Source organism: Talaromyces rugulosus, chromosome III (genome assembly GCF_013368755.1).
Source record: "Talaromyces rugulosus chromosome III, complete sequence".
Lineage (NCBI taxonomy): Eukaryota > Fungi > Ascomycota > Eurotiomycetes > Eurotiales > Trichocomaceae > Talaromyces > Talaromyces rugulosus.
In genome coordinates, this window is record NC_049563.1 from 4818918 (window position 1) to 4832846 (window position 13929).

The following is a 13929-nucleotide window of genomic DNA, read 5'->3' on the forward strand; positions in this document are numbered from 1 at the left end:
ATATTAACCATTGGCTTCAATGTTCCTTTAGAATGCGTATCTCTATATGTAATAAGCAACGCTGTCCTGATATATGTATTCTTCACAAGATAGCAATCGCATTAGGCGGGGAGGCAACCGCTCCGGTATAATTCAACGGTGATGAGGTGAAGAAAAAGGACCAGCGTCCATTTTGGGCACATAATTCAGCCAACACATCAAGGTCGAACAATTCTCCCAGAGGTGTGCCCCAACCAGCGAGCAAAATGGGGTGAAGATGCCATTCTTTCTCTGTAGGCGCTATTTGAAGTTAGTAAGAATGAAGCAACCAAACGTGATCCCAATAAACCGGTTACACCTACGTCGGACTTCAAACCCAGGTGAGTCACTTACCACAGCCGCAAACTGTTTCTGCCAAAGCCATTCAGTTGTTTCACGCGACTGACCTAGGCCGCACCATTCGCGCACGCTGGCGACTCTTTCTCTTCCTGCTTTATCTAGCTCTTTGTAGGCAGCAACGTATCCAGTGCGTAGGAATAAAACGTCTCCTGGGAGTAGATCAACGCCTTGTTCTTTAATCACGTTTAGAACGTTTTCGAGTGTGATTGCGTGACCCGAAAAATGGTGTACATCAATACCATGACGCTTCGCGTACGACGCATAATCAATCAGAACACCACGGCCAGCGAGTCCTCGTGCTGACCAGCTCTGTAAGCCATTGATTGCGGTGCGGGCAGAGGCATGTATATCCGCTTGGGTGGTTCTATTGTTCATACGGTGAAATATAATTAGCCCCAACTGTGATATAACATCTCTGGATTTTTCCATTACCCATTGTAAAACTTCTTGTCTTTTTGGTAAGCAAAATGACGTAAACTATCCCATTGCGAGCTGCCTTGGGTGTTGAAAGTGATCTATATTTTATTAGCGTTCGAGACTGTCTCCCGACCTGAACATGGAACGTACCACGTCGTCATTCACTACCAGTGGGTTTTTATCGATGACCTTTTGTTCAAATCTGGCTCGTCCTAGCAATGGAGGGTTGAATAAGTCGAGAGGCAAGCTGAACAGTTATTCGCTGTTGGTTTCTGTTACAGTTTTATTTCTGAATATCGTACTCACTTTAGACCAACTCTCTCGCCTGTCTTGACTTCTTCCTTGATTGCTCTCTGTACGAGCTCATCGGTAAGATAATTTAGTGATCCCAGTGAACTTTCGGGTCCATCTCCCCATAGTCCCCAAGCGGAGTTTGGAGGATCGCCGTCGTGCAAAGGAAGTTCGTCAAAACGTGGTAAGACCTTGGGTTGAGGCACCATGATGAGCGTGGTTTCTCTGAAGATAGAATTAGCCACAACTATTCTCTTCTGATCCTTATTTTTCTCAAATAATCCATAGACCATTTGATCATTAATTCATACTTTTTACCCCACCATAAACTGCCTATTCAAGCCGGATATTGATGTCCGGGTGGGACGGTCTTTTTCATCCGAGTTGAATACGTTCATCAAAGCATTTCCGCTAAATAACACTGCAAAATGCAGGCACTTATTACTAAGGATATTCTAGGATCAAAGGCTCCACTAATGCAGTAGCACTTATATTAGAAATAGAGTCCTAGCTTACCGAGTATCATCCTGCAGTTTTAACGAGTGTTGTTTTCGATATCGCGAAATACAACAGTATCATTTGATATCCAAACCATATTTGAACGGATCAAACTTTTAGGAGTAAACAATGGCTGTCCCTGGAATCCTCATGCGTCTTTCTGAGGGGCTTTCTTCTACCACACTTCCTCTTCCAGGTATCGAGGCACTCTACACCCTTAGAGCAGACGATAACGAAAAGCCTCGAAACAATACAGTCTACTTCCTCAATGACATTTCGCCCCTTCTTTCTGCTAAAGACCAATATGACGACGATTCAGCTACCAACAACGACGTGTCATGGATCATATGCTCTTTTATCAACGGAAGAGACATTTCTACCCCTAAGGATGGAGCGCCGCAGACAAGCCCCCACAAACTGCCAACACCAGCTGCCCTAGAGTCTGTTTTAGTTGTTAATGGGTCAACTCCACGACCAGACAAGGAAGCCGACTACCATGCGTGGTACGACCAGGAACACGGGGCCAAATTGACACAAGTCCCAGGCTGGACGGCAGCAAGGCGGTACGCGCACGTCAAGTCCTATGGCGCATCTGAGACAGCAAGTTTCTATGGTTTGAACTTTTACGAGGAGGAAAACGGGCTGGGTGGACCAGAATGGAAAGCGGGTGTGACGGACTGGACGTTGCGAATCAGGAGTAATGCAGCTAAGCCGAATATCCGGAGAGTGTGGAAGGTTATGGCCACCCAATGATGGCGTAACTCTTTAATTTTCTTGTATGTCATTGTTTTTATTTCTTTGCATTAAAAAACACAAAAAGCTCAGTTATTTGCTATTCGGATTTTCAAATATTGCGGGTTTTCATATATTAACTAAGACTGGAGTACAAGAATGGTGTAAATCTATTGAAATGGAGCAGAGGTTGAGGCTGTAAGAGAGAGTAAAAAGTAAGTGATACAGTTTATCAATGCAGTGATATGAAATGAATTTATTTGACTCAGAAGCGAGATCTACAGTTGCAAAATAAATAACTATTATCATCAATCTGTAGATACCAATATCAATTGATATCAGTTATCAAGTTGGAAGCATAGTATAATTAACACAAATTGAAAACTTTGCTGTCTACAAAAAGAGCTATGTACCTCTATCCCTGCCTATTCAATTATGAATTTCCGGGAGAACAAACAAACGCCAATATTCAGCAAAGTCCAATGTCTGAGTAGCTCCAGCGCTTCCTCCTTTGCTTTCTCTCTGGGTAAATCCATTTCCAAGATAAGCAAACCGGTTAGCCCTGGCTACCTCCATGCGGTCTATATGGAAGTCTTCCCAGCGCGGGTTCTTAATGGCCTCCATAAAATGAAATGAAGTGCCACCGTAGATGGCGACAACTGGTCCGTCGACAGTGCCGCGCTTGTACCAGCTTCGACAGCCACGCGTCCATACCGTTCGGTCCAAGTACTCCTGCATATGCTGGTTGTATTCCTCATTGGCATCTTTCCTCACTTCAAAGCTGCGAATCATCTCCGTCTGTAGCTTTTCTAGCCATTTATACACGTAAACAGCAGTAGCCTGGATTCCCAATACCAGCGACCCGTTGCTAATAGGGCTGTTTGGTCCGATGAAGCAGAAGTAATTGGGCATATCTGGAACCAGAAAACCAAAGTATGCCTTTGGTTGTTCAGTCTCCCACAATTGACCCAAGTCAACTCCGTTGCGTCCAATTACTGGGAAGGATGGTCGGAACGAAGTGTCAAATCCGGTGGCACACACTATCACGTCGTATTCCTTCACCTCTCCCGATCGAGTCACAATGCCATTCTCAGTAACCCGTGCCACATCATCCCAGTTTAACTCGACGTTATCTTGCGTCAGAGCTTCTAGAAATCCTGGTCCTGGCGTCTGTCTCCGACAGCCAACAGGGAAGTCGGGTAAAAGATACTGCAAGGCCTTGCGCCCCTTAGGACTGTCACCAAGGCGTTCAGTCATGCTTGCACGGAATAGTTCCTGGGCCCGTTTCTGAACGTCGCTTTCGGCGATGGCACGCTTGAAGTTTTCGATCCGGCGATCCATAATTGCCACACGGTACTCACGGAGTACTTCGGGATCCTTGAAAATTTCTAGAGTGCCTTCCGTGAAATTATACTCCGCATCCATATCCGGGTCCTTGGCTGTAGGCTCGTTGATTCCAGGTGCTGGTGATATCCATGTTTGTGTTCGAACGTACACGTCCATCGAATCAACAACCTTGGCCAGCTGTGGGACGATTTGAATTCCGGAAGAGCCAATTCCAATACTCGCCACCTTCTTCCCCGTGAAATCATAGTCCTGGTCCCACCGGGCGGAGTGAATTAGCTTTCCTTTGAAGGAGTGTAGACCCTCAATGTTTGGCCACTTCCAATTGCTGCGGGTAATGCAGTTATCAGTATACGTTCAATCGAGGCAGGGTGTGTTAACCAACTTGAGTACGCCACCAGCGTTGATAAATACATCGACATTATCTGTGAAGACAGTGCCGTCTGCTTGTTGCACTTTGATGTCCCATTTACCATCATTTTCATTCCAGATAGCTGATTTAATAGTATGCTGATACTTGATGTATTTATTGCAGTCATACTTGTCAGCCACACTGTGCATATAATCATGGATTTGCTGAGAAGTTGCATAGTAGTTTGGCCACTCGGGATTGGCGGCAAAGCTGTATGCGTAGTTATGAGCTGGTATGTCACACTTGCAACCAGGGTATCTAACAAAAGATCTCAGGGTAAGCGATTATAAAATAGCAAAGATGCTGTCCACTTTCAGTCTTGCTCACCTGTTTTCTAGCCATGTTCCCCCAAGATCTTCGTTCCGCTCATATAAGACTAGTTCTGCGTTTTTATCTTGCATGCTCTCACTGAATACGATGGCCATCATGAGTCCCGAGTAACCTGCTCCCATGCAGGCCACTCGTATTGGACGTCGGGTTCCAATTGGCTGTTCGATGATTTTGTAGGAAGGGTCCAGGTGAGGTGCAGAGTCTTTAGACCCCTCGTTGGTAAAGACTGAAGAGCCATTGCGGTTACCATTGGTTTGCACTTTTTCGTGGAGTTCTGCAAAAGCTGACTCAACCGGCGCAGTTGCAATTATGGAAGGTGCCATGGCGGAGACTCAGGTATGGCTGTTGGTGTTGGGCCGATTGTCTGAAACATAGCGGTATAGCCATATTTTAACTGATATATACCCTTCAACTGTTTTTTGCTCACAGCATGGAAAAGCCAATGTCCGAGATGTGGAGAGGCGCCGGACTTTGATGTCCGGACAGCCCTAATAAAGCTAATCCACATTAGGTCTAGAATGTGGAGACCCCGCATCGTATTCGTCGCTCCTGCAGCGCTGCAGGGATTCAATGTTGGCAATGCTCCTCCTAATCCATCGATCTCTAATGGCCGTCATTGCATCCTACCGACAATGAAGCTATTATCATGACCACAAATCCGATCAGAGCAATCCAGAAGCACGGCCGTGGGCCCCAAGTGTCTCGCTCTGGCCCAGGAGGCGGGACATGCAAAACATGCACGCCTTGTCGTCAGAAAAAAATCAAATGCGATGGCGGCCGGCCGCACTGTGGTGACTGCACTAGTAGAGGTCTCAGATGTGTATATCCACAGGATACCAGAAGAGAGCCCCGGCCGTCCAAGGCTCGTGTTCAAAGCCTTGAGGTCACGGTTGCAGCGATGCTAAAGCATATGAAAACATCAGGCATCGTTCCGGCTCATGTGCAGCTTGGAGACATATTACTTCCTCCCAATGAAAACGAGGGAAGCGATAACAGTAACGATTCATCTTTGGAAACGGATTCTCATGCTCTGAACCAGCTACCCCAACACGCAAGCCTCGGTCATCTTGCCTCAACGGCAGCTGTTGCAAGCCCGCTACCAACACCGTCTACTTCCGTGTCAGGGGCGAGCAGGAGGGGATTATCACCAAATTTTATTCCTCATCCACCCCCGGCAAATTTCGGCTTCACGGGGAACCTACAGGAGTTTCCAGTAGCTGAAGATCTGCAAATACACAATGGCGGCAGTCCCGGTTTACCTATGGAGGAAGCGAGCGATCCACTGGATATGGGTTCCCAGGCACATCAAGAAACGAGTTTGGGGCCTAGTCCCACCAGGATACCCGCTATCTCTGAATATTCAGCACCCCAAGGCCAATCCAAGGCATCACCACTTGTAAATGCTACAGCTACTACTACTGGTGCCGAAGGAGGCTCTGGTATGTCCCCTTGTGAAGCGCGTGTCGCTGGTGCATTTCACGAACACGGGTGTGTTTCCTCGGTTCATGGTCTCGCTAGCATTATGAATCCCTCATCAAGAGCGCAACATAAAGAGAATATTTCCAAAATGACATGGAGGGGTGAAGCCGCTGTGGCAGCCTCCAAGTCTAGACTCATCAGCAACGCCGCACTCCAGCGACAACGCGAACCACGCATATTTCGCCAGCCGTCTAATATAGTTGATCTTGATGGCTGCGATCCAGAGCTAGCTAGGCATCTATTAGATCTTCATTTCAATCGACAACACTATGCCTACCTCATCTCTTACCGTCCGGCTATTATTGAAAGTCTTGCTAATGGCGGTGGACCTTGGGTCAACAAGCTTTTACTCAATGCCATATACTACTCTAGCACTCTTTACAGTGACAGGCCATATCTACGATCTGACCCAGATGATCTGAATAGCATTGGTGCTAGATTCTATCAACGATTCCGGCAGCTACTGTCCGATGAGATCGATAAGCCCAGCATTCCTACCGCCGCAGCTTTGCTGCTTACCAGTGCGACATTAGTCTCTCATGGCCGGTCAAGCGCAGGATGGAATCTTTCAGGGATGGCATATCGAATGATTATTGATATGGGGTGTCATCTCATGCTTGGGCCTGACTATCAGAGCATGTCCAGCCAGGACCATGATCAGCTCTTGCGGCGTGACTTGGAGCAAGAGATGCGTAAACGACTCTACTGGGGAGCATTCATCACCGATGCTACCCAGGCTCTATACCTCGGCCGCCCCTGCATGTTTGCTGCCGGAGAAGCGAGGGTTCCACTACGGTTTCTAGACACATTCGAAGAACTCGAAGAATGGGAGCCATATGTTGACCCTCAGTCCCCTGTCGAGCCACCACCATCGTATATGCCACAGCCTGCCCATGCTCTCTCAACATTTAGCTCTTTGGCTCGCCTTTTCCAAATATCAACACGGATCACCGAGCTTTACGGTATTCAAACTATCAAATGCAGCTCAGAGTATCTTCAAGACAAGAAAATTAGCATTGAGAAATCCCTAGAGCATTGGAGTATCGCGCTGCCAGATCACCTAAGATTCGATCCGGGCAAACCATTCACGCCACCGCCCCATCAAATAACACCCCAGTAAGTCTTATCTATAATTCTTCTCAACATCTAAAGTTCAATCCACCTAATATATAGCTTTATAGCACAACCTTTCACGCTCTGACTATCCTTCTTCACCGTGCATATTTAAAAGAAGGCCACCTTCGCCGTCATTGTGACGAAGGGGATCGAGTACGAAGTGAGCAGGCGTGTATACACAGTGCCCTGGCAATCGAAAAGCTTGTTCGCTCGTACAAAAACGCTTTCACGCTTCGTCGTGCCCCATTCCTATTATCTTATGCTGTTTACTCTGCAGTTATTGTCATCCTCCGTCAAGAGCAACATGACCGCGAGCAGTTTACCGAGGCTATTTCTTTTTTCTGGACCTGCCTAAGCGAGCTGCAGCATGGTTGTAACTTTGGCCTCGAAAAGCCGCTCAATATCCTTCGAAACATGGTACACGAGTTTCAGTTCAACATCCAAGAGGGCAGCATGGGAGGCAATGATATATCAGGACTGCTAGGTCTAGATGAAACTAGTCCACCCTCCAGGAGCCAGCAGCCCGGAGATAGGCCTGTCCTAAGCGCATTATTACCCGGGGAGGAGACTGATTATATGGGTACAATTGATCAACAAGATTTACCTTTTAGCAACTCATCGCCAGGCTTTCTTGTGTCGTTGAACCAGCTCGAAAACGATATATCTGAAGATGCTCTATTTGGGTTATTCGCACCCTCTCAAATGTTCCCATGATGACTGTGGGTGTGGAAACAGCTTTTGAGATTTCGGAGAAATTGTACATTTGGGGGTATATATATATATATATATATATATATATTGAAAATTCAATATCGAACGAAGAGCTTCCAAGCGCCTCAACCTGGTGATGTGCATTGTGGTGGTGAGAAAGCCAAGGGTGTAGCCCCTGCACCAGAGGCATGGGACACCACCGGGGTATATATGGTAATGATCGGCAAAGCTAGAATCACGCATAGAGGGAGAGCTTTGCAGATGTAGCGTGGATGTGTCGAGCGAGAGAACGACTTAGGGCTACCGGCTAGGGCTGCGTGTATGCGTGCTGCGGGAGAGTTTACGGGGCAGCGCTAAGCAGGCAGCTATCTAGCGTACGTATATGCATGGTTCCCTAGGGCTGCCTATAGGCTATACCTCATTACAAACGCGTACGGTGTCTCCGCCGACAAAAACTCAGTCCGTCAAGAACCTCCAATCCACCACAATGGTTATCTCATCGGTTCTGCTAGCACCGATCGTTCCCCTCCTGGGATAGGTGCTCTATATCGCGTACTGCCTGGCCGTGGAACTACGCCCAGGCGCGCAAGGCCGAGTTCACAAGGCCGACGGAGATGCTGGACTGTATAAACAAGCTCTATGTAAAAATAATGTACAACTACATCGGAAAGCGGAAAATCAAAACATCCGAAATTTCGGAATCCCGGATTAATAATATACCGGGTGTCCGTATTTGGTTAGCGTCAGACCGCCGGCAGGTCCAGAAGGGCAAAGATGACTCAGCCGTGTACCCCCACTCCCCCACCACGGCGGGCAGCATACAGAAAGAAGCCGGCCGGAGAAAGAATGCGGAATTGACAATAATATGAAATACTTGATGGTAATGACAATTCATTGGAGGCCTGCCAAGTGAAACTGCAATAATGCCCTTTGTCGCAGCACTCTTAGGTGCAGCATTTGATCATCCAGCAAAGTCTGGTTAAAAGTCCATGACGTGGGGCTCGCCGCTCACCGGCGACGGTTCTATCATCATCGTTGACGCACTAATTACGGATAATCTTCTTCTTCTCAGTATTATTTTTGCTTACTTCATTCAACTTTACTAAGTTAGCGGGATTTGCCCCTCCACGCCGCCCAAGCTGCAAATGCCCTTGGCTGCCCCGCCGACGGTGTTTAATGCCTCAATTTTTGCCGGACAAGAGTGTTCCGGCAAGGTCTCCGGCCTTGCTCAGTCGTGTCCGCGTTTCGGCTATTGACGATGCATCGGGTGTTGCATAGACTGGCTTGCAAAATAATAATAGAAGAGCATCGGTGTCCTGTCCTTTATTTTAATGATCAGTCGGCGGTTTCTGCGTCATTCCATGCGGTCGATGCAAATGCCCCGCCATCGCGTTTGTCCCCACCATATGACGGCAACACTGAGATGCTGTGCAAGCTGGAGGAACAGCAATAATAATAGTAATAATAATAAATCACAGCCGACAGCATGCGTGATTGTAATTCTAGCAATTGTAGATACCAAGTAGCGCGCTCTAGTGCGACGTCTTTCTTCCGCCAGGTCCGAGACAAGCAGTAGTAATACTAATCTTATGGGAAGAAGAAGCAAGTAATAGCCGTTGCTCCTCACCGGGACCTTTGGTGCTGTTTTAGTTCGCTGACTACTTCTTGCTTCCTTCTCACCCGTTCGCTCTTCTCTTCTTCCTCTTTCTCCGTCTCCAACCGCCTCCTTTGCTCTTCTCTTTTCTGCCCTGTGGACTTGTCCTCTGCAGAGTCATCTATCTTCTTCTTATTCGCCTTCCAAATACTCTCAACTACGGTTGAACGATAGTATCACCATGGCGCAAACAGCAGTGTGAGTAGCCTAGCCCCTCATCTCCGTCTCCCCCGAAGCCCCCCGCATCGTCAGCATCTTTTTTTTTTTGTCTCGCTGGCAACAGAAGATGAACAAACATAAAAAACAATAAGAGGAGAACGGGGAGAAGAAAGCCATCTACCATACGGGACATCTCGCCGCAGAGAGATTCACAATCTCTAGTGTTTGATGGAATCCACTGGCGTCGATCTCTTGAAAACTTCTCCTATCCAACCTTTACTTGCTTCTATTCTGTCTTTTTTATCCTTGCCGCGCCCAGCATGATCAATTGACTGACTTCAGCGCCCGCCTGGCCGGCTTGAATGTCGGCGCTCCGGCGCGGTTCGTTCCCAGTGGTGATTTTGGTCTTATCGGTCTGGCCGTCATGGGCCAGAACCTGATTCTGAACGCTGCCGACCACGGCTTCACGGTTGTTGCGTACAACCGTACTGTCGCCAAGGTCGACCGCTTCCTCGAAAACGAGGCTAAAGGTACAGAATAAGAAAAAAACAAGAACTGAAAACGCGAGGATATGCTTCTAACGCTCGACAGGCAAATCCGTCGTTGGTGCTCACTCCATCGAGGAATTCGTCTCCAAGCTCAAGACGCCCCGCCGCATGATGCTCTTGGTCATGGCTGGCAAGCCCGTTGACGACTTCATTGAGTCCCTTCTTCCCTTCGTCGAGAAGGGTGACATCATTATCGACGGTGGAAACTCTCACTTCCCCGACTCCAACCGCCGTGCCCAATACCTCGCCGCCAAGGGCATTCGCTTCGTCGGCACTGGTGTCTCCGGTGGTGAAGAGGGTGCCCGCTACGGTCCTTCTCTCATGCCCGGTGGTAACGAGGAGGCTTGGCCATACATCAAGGATGTCTTCCAGAGCATCGCTGCCAAGAGCGATGGCGAGGCCTGCTGTGACTGGGTCGGTGACGAGGGTGCTGGTCACTACGTGAAGATGGTCCACAACGGTATCGAGTACGGTGACATGCAATTGATTACTGAGGTTGGTTCTTTCGTCTCTTTTCACGTCCGGGCAGATTCCTAACGTCCTATAGGCCTACGATATCCTCAAGCGCGGTCTCGGCCTCACTCCCTACGAGATCGGCGAGGTCTTTGACAAGTGGAACACTGGTGTCTTGGACTCCTTCCTGATTGAAATCACCCGCGACATTCTCAAGTTCAAGGATGAGGATGGAACCGCCCTCGTCGAGAAGATTCTTGACAAGGCCGGCCAGAAGGGTACTGGCAAGTGGACTGCCATCAACGCCCTCGATCTCGGCATGCCCGTTACTCTTATCGGCGAGGCTGTCTTCTCTCGCTGCCTCAGTGCTATCAAGGACGAGCGTGTCCGCGCCAGCAAGATCCTTGGAGGTCCTACCCCCAAGTTTGAGGGTGACAAGCAGACCTTCATCGACAACCTCGAACAGGCCTTGTACGCCTCGAAGATTATCTCGTACGCTCAGGGTTTCATGCTGATCCAGAACGTGAGTTTTCACCTGTTCTAAAATATTACCCTGAATTTCCACTAACAAGAATCATGCAGGCCGCCAAGGAGTATGGCTGGAAATTGAACAAGCCCTCGATTGCTCTCATGTGGCGCGGTGGATGCATTATCCGCTCCGTTTTCTTGAAGGACATCACCAACGCCTACCGCAACAACCCCGACCTCGAGAACTTGCTCTTCGACGACTTCTTCAACAAGGCCATCCACAAGGCCCAGGACGGCTGGCGCGATGTTGTCAGCAAGGGTGCTCTGTGGGGTATTCCTACTCCTGCTTTCAGCACCGCCCTCAGCTTCTACGACGGCTACCGCACCAAGGAGCTCCCTGCCAACCTCTTGCAGGCCCAGCGTGACTACTTTGGTGCCCACACTTTCCGCATCAAGCCCGAGCACGCCAGCGACAACTTCCCCGAGGGCAAGGATATCCACGTTAACTGGACCGGCCGCGGCGGTAACGTTTCTGCCTCTACTTATGTTGCTTAAGGTATGTCTGCTTCGATAAGGGCAGCTGTTACTTTTTTGTTATATAAAAAACCAAAAAAAAAGCCCCTGCGGTTTTGACTACCTCCCAGGCGGAAAATATCATTAGAATGGCGAACGCATCTACTCTTGTAATTAGAGATAGTTATCTATGCTATGCGTTCAATCACGAACAAATGAATGGATATAATGGTTTTCTTTTGTCATGACATCATGATACCCTTTCCTTTTTCGGAACCTCGAAATCGATTGATAGACAGCATGAGATATCGTTAGGAGGCTTAGTACTAGAAGAAGAATACTGGAAAAAAATATTGTTAAAAATAAACAATTGGACAAGATGTCCCCGGCTTCACATACTTTACAGGAGATAAGAATAATTAGCATTGTTGAATAGGATAGAAATAGACATCCAGCCTAGTCCCGATCTAGAAGCGGCCCCACACCTGCCAATGACAGGCGATGACTTCGCTCTCTGCTCCTGCGTCGCATCAATTATTCCCCCCTCTGTCGACCTCTTCTCGTTTCTCTCCGACCACAGCGAACGAACGAGTGTTGCCTCCAGTGCTCTCTTGTCTTTCGTCTCTGCTTATTTTTTTTTTTTTTTCGCTTACAGGCATCGTTGCATTTTTTGCGAGCTCGGTTGAAGCACAGTTGTCTTGTTTTCTCCGTCCAAACCTCCCCTTCACGTCGCTCATTTAGTCATTTAAACAAGCTTGTTTCCCTGCTGTCAAACAACGTATCTATTTCCGCTCTTATTTCGATCGGAGCCGCACCATCGCAGGACTATACACCGATTCACGGCAGTTGTGATTATATGACAAGCTTGTGGCATCTCGTATCAAAAGCCTAGACCATCGCATTTCTGACTCGCGTGCCATCTCGCTCTATTCTACACAATAGATTCAAGAACAACGGTCGTTAATGGCGGATAACAAGCGTCAGAGTGTCAGCGCCAAGGCACAGGGCCAGCAAGCAGCAACCTCTTCAGCAGCTATGGTCCCCTCCGATGAGGCATTAAACAAGGCAATCGGCGGACGGTGAGCACCACAACCATACACTATGTTGATTAAATTCTGATGTGTTTTCTTATGGTAGTATCCGGATCACAACGATAGCTCCGAATGCGTCGACCATTGAAGGTACTCTGTTTACCGCCTGCTCCATCACCAGCCTCGTTGCGATCAACATATCAGCCCAGAGCTCCAACCCATCAAGCGCACAGCAGTCCGGCGACTACCATATCATACCAATCTCCCGCATCCAGTCCTTCCAACTTCTTTCTCTTGCGTCGTCTGAAACTGATGGCGCTTCCGGTGCTCCTCCGCTCCATGCGCTAGACACGCGTGCCCTCAAGACTCGCGAGGCCAACGCAGTCGCCAAACTCCAGGAATCAGAGGCTCGACGGGGTAAAGGCGTAACCCGAGAGGCACAGGATATTTTCGATGCCTTTAGCCGCACCATGCCCGCCAGATGGGATGGCGCGAACATCGTTATCGCGGATGCGGTTGTGATTTCGAAACCGTACCGAGTAGACGACTGCAAGGCCTTGGTTGCAGGCGACTCTGCAGCTCTGACACGGGTCCGCAAAGTGGTGAGTACAATATACACATAATATCCAATATTTTTTTTATCTTGATATTAACTTGGTATATAGCTGGAAATGGAGCGCAAGAAGATCGAGCTCCGCAACGCCAGCACGACAATCGGCAACACAAATCATTTTGCGCGGAATTCCACACAAAACAAAGAGCGTGTAGCCGTGCCCACTCGCCTGGATTCGCCAGCCCCAAGAAAGGGTGGTTAAAAATAAACCAAAAAGCCCGCCATCTGATGGCGTCGACCTGTTGAAAGGGTCCTTGGTTTAATGGAGAACAGAAACAAATATTTCTCGCTCGCACGTGGCGAAAGAGAAGATTATACATGTAGTTCCATGGGCAAAAACTATCCTTGTCTATCTATCTCTAGGGCTATTGGCGGGTTGGAGAGAGAGAGAGAGAGAGAGAGCAACCCTAAGAAAAAGAGAGTCGGACTACAGGGGAAAGTGAGTTGGTTGATTTGCTAGGACCAAATGAACGAGCAAACGGAAACTATTATTTTACTTTATTTTGTATCTGAAGATGCAATAGATCCCAAGATATCAATATAATCCTACTTTCAATATTTGAAACTTACATATAATGTATAAAGGGTTCTAGTAGACGGGGTGGCTTTTATGTGATGCATATCAACTGGGCCATAGATGATGGTCCAGAAGAATCAAAATCACATTGATTAAAAAAATCTACATATCAATTTAGTTAACAATCTGTTATCACATACATTTCACCTCAAGACTATTTATCTCATCTTGGGTCTTTTCTTTTTCTTTCCAAAATCAGTATTAA

The 13929-nt window shown here is 48.0% G+C and overlaps 5 protein-coding genes across 5 annotated transcripts; 3 read left to right on the top strand and 2 right to left on the bottom strand.

The window, feature by feature from the left end:
- Positions 1–82: 82 nt before the first annotated feature.
- Positions 83–1295, bottom strand: TRUGW13939_06448 (uncharacterized protein; the record flags this gene model as incomplete). Its single annotated transcript, XM_035489601.1, has 5 exons — positions 83–279; positions 342–742; positions 811–893; positions 946–1042; positions 1102–1295. The coding sequence occupies 5 exons, from the start codon at positions 1293–1295 to the stop codon at positions 83–85; spliced, it is 972 nt and encodes a 323-aa protein (XP_035345494.1).
- Positions 1296–1713: 418 nt separating this feature from the next.
- TRUGW13939_06449 (uncharacterized protein) lies at positions 1714–2337 on the top strand (the record flags this gene model as incomplete). Its single annotated transcript, XM_035489602.1, has 1 exon — positions 1714–2337. The coding sequence occupies one exon, from the start codon at positions 1714–1716 to the stop codon at positions 2335–2337; it is 624 nt and encodes a 207-aa protein (XP_035345495.1).
- A 408-nt stretch (positions 2338–2745) lies between these two features.
- On the bottom strand, positions 2746–4725 carry TRUGW13939_06450 (uncharacterized protein; the record flags this gene model as incomplete). Its single annotated transcript, XM_035489603.1, has 3 exons — positions 2746–3988; positions 4046–4330; positions 4400–4725. 3 exons carry the CDS (start codon positions 4723–4725, stop codon positions 2746–2748), a joined length of 1854 nt encoding a protein of 617 aa, XP_035345496.1.
- A 323-nt stretch (positions 4726–5048) lies between these two features.
- Positions 5049–7711, top strand: TRUGW13939_06451 (uncharacterized protein; the record flags this gene model as incomplete). The annotated part of the gene is made up of 2 exons (XM_035489604.1): positions 5049–6997; positions 7063–7711. The coding sequence occupies 2 exons, from the start codon at positions 5049–5051 to the stop codon at positions 7709–7711; spliced, it is 2598 nt and encodes an 865-aa protein (XP_035345497.1).
- Positions 7712–9543: 1832 nt separating this feature from the next.
- On the top strand, positions 9544–13349 carry TRUGW13939_06452 (uncharacterized protein; the record flags this gene model as incomplete). Its single annotated transcript, XM_035489605.1, has 8 exons — positions 9544–9560; positions 9864–10051; positions 10113–10564; positions 10617–11045; positions 11105–11518; positions 12446–12582; positions 12641–13136; positions 13200–13349. The coding sequence occupies 8 exons, from the start codon at positions 9544–9546 to the stop codon at positions 13347–13349; spliced, it is 2283 nt and encodes a 760-aa protein (XP_035345498.1).
- Between the last annotated feature and the right edge of the window lie 580 nt (positions 13350–13929).